The sequence below is a fragment of the Neovison vison genome, chromosome 2 (assembly GCF_020171115.1).
Source record: "Neovison vison isolate M4711 chromosome 2, ASM_NN_V1, whole genome shotgun sequence".
Lineage (NCBI taxonomy): Eukaryota > Metazoa > Chordata > Mammalia > Carnivora > Mustelidae > Neogale > Neogale vison.
Genome location: NC_058092.1, coordinates 42,229,211 through 42,242,515, shown reverse-complemented (window position 1 = coordinate 42,242,515; position 13,305 = coordinate 42,229,211). Strand labels below are relative to the sequence as shown.

At 44.7% G+C, this 13,305-nt stretch overlaps 1 protein-coding gene across 3 annotated transcripts in view; it reads left to right on the top strand.

The window, feature by feature from the left end:
• The window catches only part of ORC1 (origin recognition complex subunit 1), a 29,032-nt gene extending 17,991 nt beyond the window's left edge, over nucleotides 1-11,041 (top strand). For all 3 annotated transcript variants that reach the window (XM_044238232.1, XM_044238231.1, XM_044238233.1), the window contains exons 10-18: nucleotides 537-634; nucleotides 1,264-1,365; nucleotides 1,791-1,962; nucleotides 2,564-2,671; nucleotides 2,953-3,102; nucleotides 4,038-4,157; nucleotides 7,836-8,005; nucleotides 8,537-8,624; nucleotides 10,692-11,041. In XM_044238232.1, the coding sequence (XP_044094167.1) occupies nucleotides 537-634; nucleotides 1,264-1,365; nucleotides 1,791-1,962; nucleotides 2,564-2,671; nucleotides 2,953-3,102; nucleotides 4,038-4,157; nucleotides 7,836-8,005; nucleotides 8,537-8,624; nucleotides 10,692-10,883 (1,200 nt within the window). In that variant the 3' untranslated portion in view covers nucleotides 10,884-11,041. The remainder of the gene's footprint in view (nucleotides 1-536; nucleotides 635-1,263; nucleotides 1,366-1,790; nucleotides 1,963-2,563; nucleotides 2,672-2,952; nucleotides 3,103-4,037; nucleotides 4,158-7,835; nucleotides 8,006-8,536; nucleotides 8,625-10,691) is intronic.
• Nucleotides 11,042-13,305: the final 2,264 nt, after the last annotated feature.

Below are 13,305 nucleotides of genomic sequence, written 5' to 3'. Positions count from 1 at the left end.
TTTTTTTTGCATTCTGAAAGTACCTCATATATTGTGTTCTGTGCTCTACATATTTTGGAGATTTTTTTTTTTAATTTTTATTTTTTATAAACATATATTTTTATCCCCAGGGGTACAGGTCTGTGAATCGCCAGGTTTACACACTTCACAGCACTCACCAAAGCACATACCCGCCCCAATGTCCATAACCCAACCACCTTATCCCTATCTCCCCACCCCGCAGCAACCCTCAGTTTATTTCATGAGATTAAGAGTCTCTTACTTTTATTCATTCTTTACTCAGATTGACATTGTTTTCAAATTCCAGGACTTTGTGTAAAATAGAAAAAAGAAATTGTGTCTGGCCAGTGAATAGTACTTGTAACATGAGAGAGGGGGAGATTGGTGGTACTTTAAAAGGAAATGCACCATTTCCTTTTAAAGAGGTATTCACCATTCTTTTTGTCAGAGCATCATGAATCAGACTTGCTGATGTGTCCTAGATGGTGTTTTGCTTTGCCTTTTTCTTCTGAAATCTGTTCTCTTTTTGAACACAGCTCAAGCCTGCCACGCCACGCCATGCCACTCCTCAGATCCGCAGCCGAAACCAGGCTGCCCAGGAGCCGGCCAGCATGCTGGAGGAGGCCCGGCTGAGGTGCGCTCCTCGGGGGGCCCCGTTAAGATAGGCGGGAATGGGTCTCTGCTTTCATTTACATCAAACAAGTAATTTGTAGCCTTCCATGTACATGATAAAGGTAGAGAGTAAAACAAACACGTGTGTTTAGAGAGAAGAAACCTACATGATAAAGGTAGAGAGTAAAACAAACACGTGTGTTTAGAGAGAAGAAACCTTTTCAAGCAGTGTCTGGGTGGGATAATGTGGACAGGTTCTCAAAGAGTGGCTTCTACCACCATTTGCTCAGGGACAGAAGGTGGCTGATGAAGGAGAATACTGCTTTTCCATCATGGTACCCTTTAGAACTACGCAGGAACTTTCTCAAGATACATAAGCCAACATCTTCCCAGAAAACAAGTAAATCAGAATCTCTCATGGGATGAAGGTCATCCCTGTAATTGAGGAAAGCTCCCTAGGGATTATGTACCCTTGTTTAGAACCTATCAGTTGGGTCATTTGGATGGAGAAAGGATTAGGAGGCCGAATGAAGGCATTTCCTGTGGATTTCTGATTGAAGTTTCACATAGAAACTATACATAGCCTTCTGCATTTGTTACTGAGTAGATGGTGAAATGTCCTCTTTCCCCCTTGTTTATTGCTGATTGTAGGCTGCATGTTTCTGCTGTACCTGAGTCTCTTCCCTGTCGGGAACAGGAATTCCAAAACATCTACAACTTTGTGGAAAGCAAACTCTTGGACCGGACGGGAGGGTGAGTCCTGCTGAGGCCAATGGGACGGTCTGGGGAGAAGGCTCCTGCTGGCTCCACCTCAGGTGTCACAGTTCAACCGAATGGTCTTCCCAGCGTCAGGAGAACAGGCAAAGTTGTTGCTGAAGGCTGAAGGCTTCTAAAGCAGCTTTTGTCAAAATAATTCTCTAGGAAGAAAATGCCTGTCGTTCAGAGAAAATGAAAAAAAAAAAAAGTCTTCTTGGCCTATAGCATTGCTCAGAGAATGAATGATTCTATGTAACCAGGTCTTGCTCTAACTAGCTTCCAAGGGTGGTCCTTACTGTTCCCACCTCCGCATTTCAGGGGTCTGGGTCCTTCCTTCAGCACACATCCCCACACTTCTAACTGGTGATGGTGTGAGGCAGCCGGCACAGACTCAGCCCACGGGTCTTTCCCTCTTGCCGCAGGTGCATGTACATCTCCGGGGTCCCCGGGACAGGGAAGACCGCCACTGTGCACGAGGTGATACGCTGCCTGCAGCAGGCCGCCCAAGCAAATGACCTTCCTCCCTTTCAGTACATCGAGGTCAATGGCATGAAGCTGACAGAGCCCCATCAGGTCTATGTGCAGATCTTGCAGGTGAGTAAAGCTGTTGCAGCTTTTTGGAAAATAGAGTTTCTTGGTGGCATGTGAAAAAAGGGAGGTTTTGTGCTTATTGGTATGTTTACGATGTGCCAGGCATTGTCCTTTGTGTGAGGTAGCAAGAGTAGAGAAGACAATTCCTACCCTCAGGGACCTTAAAGTCTAGGAGCTGGGCATGAATACTGGAAGCCAGGGCTTAATGATGTGGTGAAAACTGTTGGCATACAGGAGACCCTGTGGCCAACTGTGGGGAACAGATTAGAGGTCGGCTAGAGTTTGAACCTGGCTCTTGTATTCATTAGTGGTTTTCTTGGAACAAGTAATGTCCAGTTATAAATCGAGACATGCAGTAATGATTTTGGAGGGGCTGCTGGGACCTGCCTGTGGCTCACTTACATTTCAAACACAGACTTTCTTTATCATCTCTTCTGGTGCCTTCTCTTCTCCTTCCATGTTAAGGTTAAGACCAGAGTGGAAGGCAGAATTTAGGACACTGAAGTCCTCACACAAAATTGCTTCCTCTATTGCAAATTTAACATTAAGCTCAGGAGAGTAAAATCCTTCTTGTTTACCACACCTGCTTTTCCCCTCATTGCAGAAGCTGACCGGCCAAAAGGCAACTGCTAACCATGCAGCGGAACTGCTGGCAAAGCGCTTCCTGACCCGGAGGTCCTCTCAGGAAAGCACTGTGCTGCTTGTGGATGAGGTAAGGAGGTACCCTCGGGAGGACCAGGAGAGTGGCCTGGTGCTTGACCGGGGCATGCCAGGAGCAAGTGCTGTGTTGAGAGGGAGGCCCTGGCTCCTTCCTCTCATCCCTTCGTTCATCTGAGCCTGTTCGGTGGTGGTGGAGACCTGCGTCCATCGACGTCCCTGCTGCTTTCTTGGTGGGACCTGAGAAGCCCAGGCAGCTAACACGGCGGTAACAGGGCTTCACTCGGAGGCCTCAGTTCTGTGGTTGATCCTGCATTTCTGTCCCTTTCCCGGCAGCTTGACCTTCTGTGGACTCAGAAACAAGACGTGCTGTACAATCTCTTTGACTGGCCCACTCACCGGGAGGCCCGGCTTGTAGTCCTGACCATCGCCAACACGATGGACCTGCCGGAGCGCATCATGATGAACCGGGTCTCGAGCCGACTGGTGGGTCCTAGGGCTGTTCTCAAGCCCTTCTTACAGATCCATAACGGGGGCCAAGGAGTTCTAAAAACTAAATGCACGGGAAACTAAAATAAATGGGAAAAGTGCACAATGTGATTTCTGAAATTCCTGTAATTAAATTAAATCTGCTGCCATTGCATGATTTTCTGCAAATACACCTTGCTGTTCTGCCACCGGGGTACTCTTTTTTTTTTTTTTTCTTTTAAGATTTTATTTATTTATTTGACAGAGAGATCACAAGTAGACAAAAAGGCAGGCGGTGGGGGTGGGTGGGAAGCAGGCTCCCTGCTGAGCAGAGAGCCCGATGCGGGACTCGATCCCAGGACACTGAGATAATGACCTGAGCCGAAGGCAGTGGCTTAACCCACTGAGCCACCCAGGCACCCCTATCGGGGTACTCTTAACTTGCACAGAGCCCTGCAGGTCTAATTGTTTTTTAAACATCTGGAAGTGCTCGCCCCTGCCAGGCAAGGCTGGAGGCGTATGGTACAGTAGGGACCAGGGCAGACACTGCCCTGCCCTCGGGGGTGGGTGCTTCAGTAGGAAGCACAGCAGGGACTGAGAAGCAAGTCCAGTGAAGCCAGGAGCCGAGCCTGTGTTCTCTGCAGAGTTGGGGATGCTCCCACCCGCTCCAGCTAGAGCAACCCTGCCTAGATCTACTCCTAAGTGATTCTGGGAGAATAAAGATTGTCTGAAACAAAAGGAGAAATTACTTGAGCGCTGTGGCTGCCTGCAGGAGACCACCTGCCGCTATCAGCGGTGGAAGGAGCTGTAATCGATAACGTAGCAGTCCTGGGAGGGACTGATGTAGCCTTGAGGGAATGGAAAGCAGGCTTAGGGACTTGACGGTGGCTGACCAGAAGGACTGTCAGAATGGTTAATTAATGAACTTGTTCTCTTTGGCCTTGACTTGCCAGGGTCTTACCAGGATGTCCTTCCAGCCCTATACTCACAGCCAACTGCAGCAGATCCTAACATGCCGACTCAAACATGTGAAGGCCTTTGAGGACGATGCCATCCAGCTGGTAGCCCGGAAGGTAAGTCACCTTCGGGAGCTCCTACTTGCACCTGTGAACCAGGAGGCAAGTCTGCGCTGAGTGCCTGCCAGCGTGAGGCCTTATGTCGGGTGCTCTCTGCATGAAGAGAAATTTAGAGAGTCCTGTAAACATAAATATCAAAAAGTAGAAGCAAAAGTGTGAAAAGTTCCTTAACTTTCTTTTTTTTAAGATTTTATTTATTTATTTGACACGCAGAGAGAAATCACAAGTAGGCAGAAAGGCGGGGAAGCAGGCTCCCTGCTGAGCAGAGAGCCTGCCTCGGGACTCGATCCCAGGACCCTGAGATCATGACCTGAGCTGAGGGCAAAGGCCTAAACCACTGAGCCACCCAGGCGCTCAGTTCCTTAACTTTCTTATTGTCTAATTAACGAGCAAGCTAGGAGTATGGTGGGCTTATATACAAATGAAGATAAATTGGTTCAGGCAGTAACGGGCAGGCAGCTTTGTATGACGGAAAGGGTAGTATAGGCCATCGAGTAGCAAACCTGTTGGACTGTTTTGAGAATTAAAGGAGATCATGTCCGTGATGTGCCTCCAGGGGTGGCTCTCCGGGACAGGTGCCAGGCATTGGATGCCTGTGTCCCACAAGCTTACCGGGAGAATGCCAACCTAGACTGTTCTGCAAGGCTGCAGGGAGAGAAGTGGGTTAAATGTCTCAGCTTCAGTCTGGATGCAAGAAACCACACATCCGGAGTATTTTAGCACTTAAAAGAATTATAGAAGATTGCTATCTTTCTAAAAGTTCTTTTTTGTCTTTTTGTCTCTGAAGAGTCCTTTTTTTTATGCCATTCTGTTTATTGACGTTGTCCTTTCTCTTTTCTTCCAAGATGCTTTTTGTCTGTTGAATTCAGCCTCTATCTCGTATGGTTAGAGACTTTCCTCAGATGTCTTGATTGTCCACTCTGGTATATGAGTGAAGATTAAAAAAGCTCTGAGCACATGAGTGGGGCTTACCACTGGGAACTTCACTCTGGGGCATTCTGTTTGGGCCAATTCCAGTATCTCCAGTTCTTTCCCTTAAGAATAGTCAGGTCTCCATGAATAGGCATCCTGTGTCCTGCCTGGAGGGCAGTATTCCAGGAGTCAGGCAGAGGATGGAGGTCTTCAAATTCAGTATGGGAACAGTAACCATTTATATCTAGGAAGGGACCTCTCCTCCCCTGCAATAATGCCTAGTGGTCCCTGGCCCAGAGACTTTCTCTTTATCCTTGCTTGAGAATAAATCTCTGGACTCTTGCCATGGCAGAAGAGGGATAATCTCCAGGGCAAAGAGTTTTATAGTGACAGTACAACCAACCAAGGCACAAAATTTGCCAAAGAGCCCTAAACCTTCCTGAGTGTCCCTGAGGTTTACCCAACAGCATGAAAGGGGGAAGGAATCTAGGGCAAGGGTCCACAAACTTTTTCTGTGAAGGGCCTGGCAGGAAATGTTTTAGGCTTTGTGGTTCCAACGGTCTCTGTCACCACTCCTCAACTGTGCCCTTGCATCCTGAAAGCAGCCAGGCACAGTAGGTAAATGAATGCTCATGGTTGTGTTCCAGTAAAACTTCACGTATGCAAATGTGTGGCAGGCTGTAGTTTCTGACTCCTGCTCTGGGTCATCAGGTTGTTAACTTTCAGCCAGTCCTCCTTATTTTAGCCAGACATCCCCCTTTACCTTCAGTTCTGGTATTGCTGTCATCTGAGCACTTTGAAGATATTTAGTATAATTTAGATTTTTTTCCTTGGATTCCTTCATACTGGCTTAGGATTTGGCTCTCTCCAGCTGCGGAGTCAGTCCCTACTCTGCCACCTCTTTCCAACTGGAAAAATTACTTTCTCCACTCTCCTGTTGATTCCCTTCCTTTTTAGGGTTCTTGGTTTCAGGAGGCATCAAATTTAGATGCTGCTTTTACTCAAAATTTTGCCCGTAATTTCAAATCTCCTTTTCATTTCTAGACATACAAAGAAACAGACTTATTTTATATTGTTTCTTACAATTATGATATCTGAACTCTTTTTGTGCATTTAATTCTGTTGATTGCTGTTTGTCATGCGTATTTGGCCTTGTTTCCTTGTTTTTATGTCTTGATTTTTTAAATTTAATTTTTTATTTTTTACTATACACTCATGTTCCTTAGAGCTCCCTTTGAGAATTAGTTGAGGACTGGGTTGAAGTTAGTTCATTCAGAGTTTGTTTTTGCTTCTGTCGGTTACAGAGGGACACTACCAACTGGAACCATTTTTCAACAAATTTCTCCACTTGAGGTTTTTAGGAGACATGACATACATTTGGGCTACAAATCCACGTGAAGGCTTGTAGTTGCAAAGACTACGTTTTTTTATACCTGCCTGGCACCAGGGTCTACACAAGCCCATTTTTATGTCCCTTCTGCTCAGTGGGTCTCTCATTCATCCTATACTGAGGCTGTAGCGAAGGTCAGAGCCCAAGTTTATACACGGTCTTCTGTTAGATTACTGTTAGATTCAGGTCGGGGTGGGCCCAGCTTTTCTTGTGCGTCCTTCGCCCCAGCAGCAGTGAGAGAGGGTATGGTCACCACAGTTCGTGGATACCCCCAGGACAAGAACTGCTTTGGGCATTTTCTTGCTTCCCAGGGTCACCTGTTCACTCTGCGTTTAGGCCTCTGCAGCAGCTCTAGGGTTACTAGAAAAGTGACCTTTGTTTTGAATGTCTTAAATTTGCATTCTGAAAACATGTACACAATATATTTATGAACTCCGATAATCTCACTTCCCACAGATGACCACTTTTAATCTTAGTGTGTTGTGTATGTATATGCCTATACAGTTTGCTCTTGTAAATGTGACGCAGTGTGAATTTTGGAAGGAAATGATCATCTCAGGACGTCCAGGATGTCGTCAGGCAGGATGTTGTTACGTGCAATTGTTGTTGGGCAAATGGTCGGGACTGCCGACAGATACTGGGAATAATGAGAGGTCCTCGAAGGCTGCAGAGTCCAAGAATTTCCTCTGTGAAATTTATAGTGCAGGCGGCTTTCTGAGTCAGCATGGGAGAGAGTACAGGATTCCCTGTGAAAGGAATCTGTGTGCATGGAAAGAAAGGAGCAGCAGAGTCATTGGCATTGTGGTTTGGTCAGACTCATCTAACCGTGGACTTCCCTGTGTCCTCCAGCTTTGTGGCTTCCTTCCCTCTTGATTCTGGTTCATTTAGCCATTTACCGGGTGGTCTCCAAAATTTACCACATGCTGTTAGGGAGACTGAAGCTGTGGCTTTAGAATCAAAATAGGCTCCACGGCAGCCTCTTGGCTTTGGCTAGCTGCTCCTGGGGGACATTGTTGTCTTCATGCAAGGAATGAGAACACTTGTGCTTCTAGGTGTTTCAATAATGATCTTGGGCCAGTGGGCTCTTTTAAGTTTTATTTCCTGAATTTTAAATAAAGGTGAGAATTCTTGTCCTTTCCATTATGGTTTTATCCATAAATCCAAGACAAAGGTTTGGACTTAAGGAAGAATCCTAGAAGCAGTGTAATAATTTATATCCAGGCTCCCACCAGGTTCCCACTGGGTCTAAGCGCATGACGTCAGGCTTCAACCCATTCCCAGCACTGCCTTTCCTTTTTAGCTGAACCAAGAGTCTGTTGTTTTTTCTCCTGGGCTGAGGTGGACCCCAAGGAATAAAATATTCCCTCTTGTAGGTGGCAGCCCTTTCCGGAGATGCACGACGCTGCCTGGACATCTGTAGGCGTGCCACAGAGATCTGTGAGTTCTCCTGCCAGAAGCCTGACTCCCCTGGCCTGGTCACTGTAACCCACTTGCTACAAGCAGTAGATGAGATGTTCTCATCATCATATATCACTGCCATCAAGTAAGTTGCTTCTAATGTATGTGGATAACAGTATTTTCCTATGATTGTGTAATTTGATAAATATAGCCTTAAAGGGAATTATATTACAATATATAAATGTTTCAAAGTACAACGTTGTATACCTTAAAAGTGCATAATGTCAAATGACAAATACATTCAATTTTTTAAAAAGTAAGATGCTTCTCCTTCCTGACCCTGAACCTTCCTTGAAGGACCCCAGGAGAGGTCCACAGTGTGGGAAGGCCATGGAAGTTTCTAAGCTTTTTCTCATCCAACCTGCATTTACTGAAGATGCTGTCCTTTTCTTACGGGGCATAATCCACAGGGAGAGCTAGTTGCTTTGTTCCCTGGCTTCTTAATGGCATTTTATATCATTTTGGAACTTTTAGGGGGAGGAGGAAACCTTGCCAAATAATATAGGAGAGAGTTTTTCCTCTCTCTTCTGTAAAGACACATGAAAACTTTATTTGGCTTTTCTCTGAGCTAGTGATATGGCCACTTAACAAGAATTCACATCTCATTTTCTTTAAGAAATTCCTCTGTTCTGGAACAGAGTTTCCTGAGAGCCATCCTTGCCGAGTTCCGTCGATCAGGACTGGAAGAAGCAACATTTCAACAGGTGATTGATCTTTTCTTTAAATCCTTCTAGATTTTGCTCTTGGTGCCTTTTAAATAGGCAGGGAATTCAATGACTGCATAACAGTTTGTCTCTATTTGTGCCAACCCAATTATGCTAAAGAATATCAGACCAATACCTTTTTTTTTTTTTTTTTTTTAGATTTACTTATTTAAGAGAGAGTGTGTGAGCAGGGGGAGAGACAGAGGGAGAAGGAGAAGAGCATCTCCTTCCCCAAGCAGGAAGCAGAATGCAGGGCTCGATCCCGCCACCCAGAGATCGTGACCTGAGCCAAAATCAAGAGTCTGACATTTAACCGACTGAGCCACCCAGGTGCCCCAGGCCAACATCTATTTTTATGTGATGTTGTATTCAGTTGCGTGAGAAGAGACCTTTACAACTAGTTTCTGCACAGTTGGTGGGAAGGAGTAGTATGTGCCAGATACTATTCTAGGAGTAAGAGATTCAAAGATGAGTAAGACAAGAGGCACCTGGGAGGGCGCATTCGTTTAAGCGTCAGACTCTTGGTTTCTGCTCAGGTCATGAGAGATCAAGCCTGGCATCGGGCTGTTTCTATGCCCCTCCCTGCCTGTGTATGCTCACGCTCTCTTTCTCAAACTAAATAAATAAATCATTAAAGACAAAACAAACACAAAGATGAATTAAGACAAGAGTTACTGCCCTAATACAGCTATGGTGTGGTGGGGATAAGGCTCTCAAAATGAACTATTTTAAAAACAAATTACAAAGATCAATGCAAACACTCTGAGAATAGTTTCGATTATATTGAGTAAAAGACTCACTAGGGCTAGTGCCTTAAATGTCTATTTAAAACTAGTGTCCATAAATAATGGGCTGCCTTAAAAGATTGTTAAAGGTGTTTGAGTGTGTACCCGGGGGTGCATATGTCTGTCTGTGTGACTGTATTTTATTTTATTTAATTTATTTATTTATTTGTTTGTTTTTAAAAGATTTTATTTATTTATTTGAGAGAGAGAGACAGTGAGAGAGAGCATGAGCGAGGAGAAGGTCAGAGAGCGAAGCAGACTCCCCATGGAGCTGGGAGCCCGATGTGGGACTCGATCCCAGGACTCCAGGATCACGCCCTGAGCCGAAGGCAGTCGTCCAACCAACTGCGCCACCCAGACGTCCCTGTGTGACTGTATTTTAGACATGCAAATGGAGAGATCCAGCTACTTCTGTCCTTCCTTTCATGTTTTCTTTAAATTCTGTTTAAACTGCTAGTTATGTTTGCCCACGAGTGTGGGCAACACAATCTAGAGCTTAAGGCAGCTCTTCGCCACAGCGGCTTTCATTTTAGTCTGTAAACATTTCCTGAACATCTACAATGTGTCATTAACTGTGAAGGTGTGCCAGGAACCCTGGGTTGACTTGGTCAATGTCCCTGCTCCCAACAACCTCCCAGCCTCGGTGGGGGTGGGGGTGGGGAGCGATTATTAAAGAGTAAAGTGACCAGAAAGTGTGGCAGGCTTGCCTGGCCCCCTGGAGACGCTTTAGGAATCCAGGTTTCCCACTGCGACCTGCCTCTCGTTATGTAATATTCTCCCTGGGCCTCTGTGCTTTCCCAGGGGTCTTGCTTTAGTACCTGTGCATTATTATCTGCTAAAGAAAATGCCCTTATAGAAAATTTGACTTGGATTTTAACAGTCTTATTAGGAATTCTCACTCCCTGGAGACTAGGACTGTTTGTATAAGTGACAATTACTAGATATTTTATATCCATTAACACGTGAGGGATGTGACAGTATGTTTAATAGATAAAACTAAAGCGCACAAAGTGAAATAACTTGCCCAGGGTTGCATATTTAGGTGATAAGTAGAACAGGATTCAGGCCTGTCCTGAGTCCAAAGCCTGATTAGCATTCCACCGCCGCATTTGTGCCCCACAGGGGCGCCTGTGGATGCCTTCAGGGTATTGAGGATCACCTGGGTAAGAAGTATCTGATTTGCCTCTAGGAAGAAATAAATGATCAGGTACAGAACCGGTACTACCTTCTTTCTTCTTTCACTTTCTGGCGTCTGACCTCGGATTTGCTTTTTTGTTTCTAGGTATACACTCAACACGTGGCACTGTGCAGAATGGAGGGACTTCCGTACCCCACCATGTCAGAGACAATGGCAGTATGCTCTCACCTGGGCTCCTGCCGCCTCCTCCTTGTGGAGCCCAGCAGGAACGACCTGCTCCTTCGTGTGCGGCTCAACGTCAGCCAGGACGATGTACTGTACGCGCTGAGGGAGTGAAGGGCCTCACGAGGAAGGACTGTGATCAGCAGCTCTTTTCAAAGGGCTTCATTTCCTCTTTCTAGGCAGGTGAAATTGTTGTAGCAAAACATACTGAATGGGAATGGCTGTCAGGTATTTTGAAGTTTTACATTAAATAATTTCCTTTTTCTAGAGTGTTTGAGAAGTTTACAGTCATTACAAACGCCAGATTAAAAGACCAAACCACCCCTCCAACAATAGGCCACCTTATGATTTTTATTTTTTAACCCTGCCATTTATTTAATGGCAACATGGTATGCACACAGTTATGTGTATCTATGTAAAATAGTTGTGGGAGAATAGATAAGAAACTGGTTACATTGGTGGCCTCTGGGAAGGAACTAGATGGCTGTGGCCAGGCTTTAGAGGAAGACTTACTGTACGTCATGTATCTTTGAACTTTTGAACAATGTGAATATAACAGAATTAGTTTACAAAAGAGAACCGCTGCTTGGGATGTCTGGGTGGCACAGTCCATTAAGGGTCCAACCCTTGGATTTCAGCTCAGGTCCTGATCTCAGGCTTGTGAGATCAAACCCTCAGGCTTGTGAGATCAAACCCTATGTTGGGCTCTGTGCTTAGTGTGGAGTCTGCTTAAGACTCTCTATCTCCTTCTCCTCCGCCCCACCTTCTCCTACTCTCTGTCTCTCTGTCTCTCTCTGTCTCTCTCTGTCTCTCTCTCTCAAATAAGTAAATAAATAAATACTTTAAAAAAAAAAAGAACCTGCTACGAATAATACCAGCGATAAATAATCCCTATCAACAAATAGATAGAAAATATAATTTTTTAAAAATTACTGTTGGGGCGACTGAGTGGCTCAGTGGGTTGAACCTCTGCCTTCGGCTTAGGTCGTGGTCTCAGGGTCCTCGGAACGAGCCCCACATCGGGCTGTCTGCTCAGCAGGGAGCCTGCTTCTCCCTCTCTCTCTGCCTGCCTCCCTGTCTACTTGTGATCTCTCTCTGTCAAATAAACAAATAAAAAATCTAAAAAAAAAAAAAAAAGTTACTGTTTATCATAAAAACAAATCTTTAAATTAAAGACTTAGAAGGCACAGAAAATACAAGATACCAAGAAATAAATCTAATGAAAGAGAGGTAACCTCTAAATACAAGTCTGTTTCAGTCAAAATCTTGGCAGGGCTTTTGTGTAACTGTAGTTCTCATATTTACATTTCCAACCAACAATATAACAGACATCTAAAGCCTCTTTATGTCAGGCACTGAGAAAAACACATCACCTGTGTAATAGTCCTGCTGGAAATGTTTGACCCAGAAATGTTTGACCCAAACGTACTGATGGAAATTTTCAGAAATCAAAATTGAGGGGGAAAATATTATGCAAAGCAACTGTCCCTCTTCAAAAATATCGGTATCCCGGAAGACCAAAAATCCATGGAGAAACTATCCTAAACTAAAGGAAAATAGAGAAATGAAACCTAAACAGCTAAATGTGCCATGTGAACCTTGATTGAGTCATAGGCTTAGAGATGCAAACAATCATAAACATTATTAGGAACCATATTTATGTCTTATGTAAATATTAAACTTAGTGGTAAGTTATTGTGGTTATATAGGATAATATCCTTGTTGAAATATTTATGAGTGAACTGGAACATCTGCAAATAGTTCTCAAACAATTCAGAAAAAAGTATTATAACTGCATATAATGCAGGATCAGTGTTAGTAAAGATTACACAATAAAAAGGAATAATGAGTGAATAATTCATCTACAGAATAAGACACATAAAATGACCAACAAAATGGAAACATAGTAAATGAGGCCTGCAAGTCAAAATCCTTTGACATGTATTAGAAAACCTTTCCAAGGGCGCCTGGGTGGCTCAGTGGGTTAAGCCGCTGCCTTCGGCTCAGGTCATGATCTCAGGGTCCTGGGATCGAGTCCCGCATCGGGCTCTCTGCTCAGCAGGGAGCCTGCTTCCTCCTGTCTCTCTGCCTGCCTCTCTGCCTACTTGCGATCTCTCTCTGTCAAATAAATAAAATCTTTAAAAAAAAAAAAAGAAAACCTTTCCAAGACCATAGGGAACAACTGGAACCCAAATGCTCTACTGACAGGAATGTAAACAGAAACTACTTTGGAGATGATCTGGTAAAATTTAATCTGGAAAATGCAGAAACCCTATGAGCCTGTAAACCCACTCCTTGGTATAAACCCTAGAGAAACACATTGCTCCCCAGGAGTTGGGTACAGGAATGTTCATAGCACTTGCCATTGGGAAAGTGGATTATTTCCATACTTTTTTTTTTTTAAAGATTTTATTTATTTGACATCACAGGTAGGCAGAGAAGTGGGGGGGGGGGTCGGAGCAGGCTCTCTGCCAAGCAGAGAGCTCAACGTGGAACTTGATCCCAGGACCCTGAGATCATGACCTGAACCACCCAA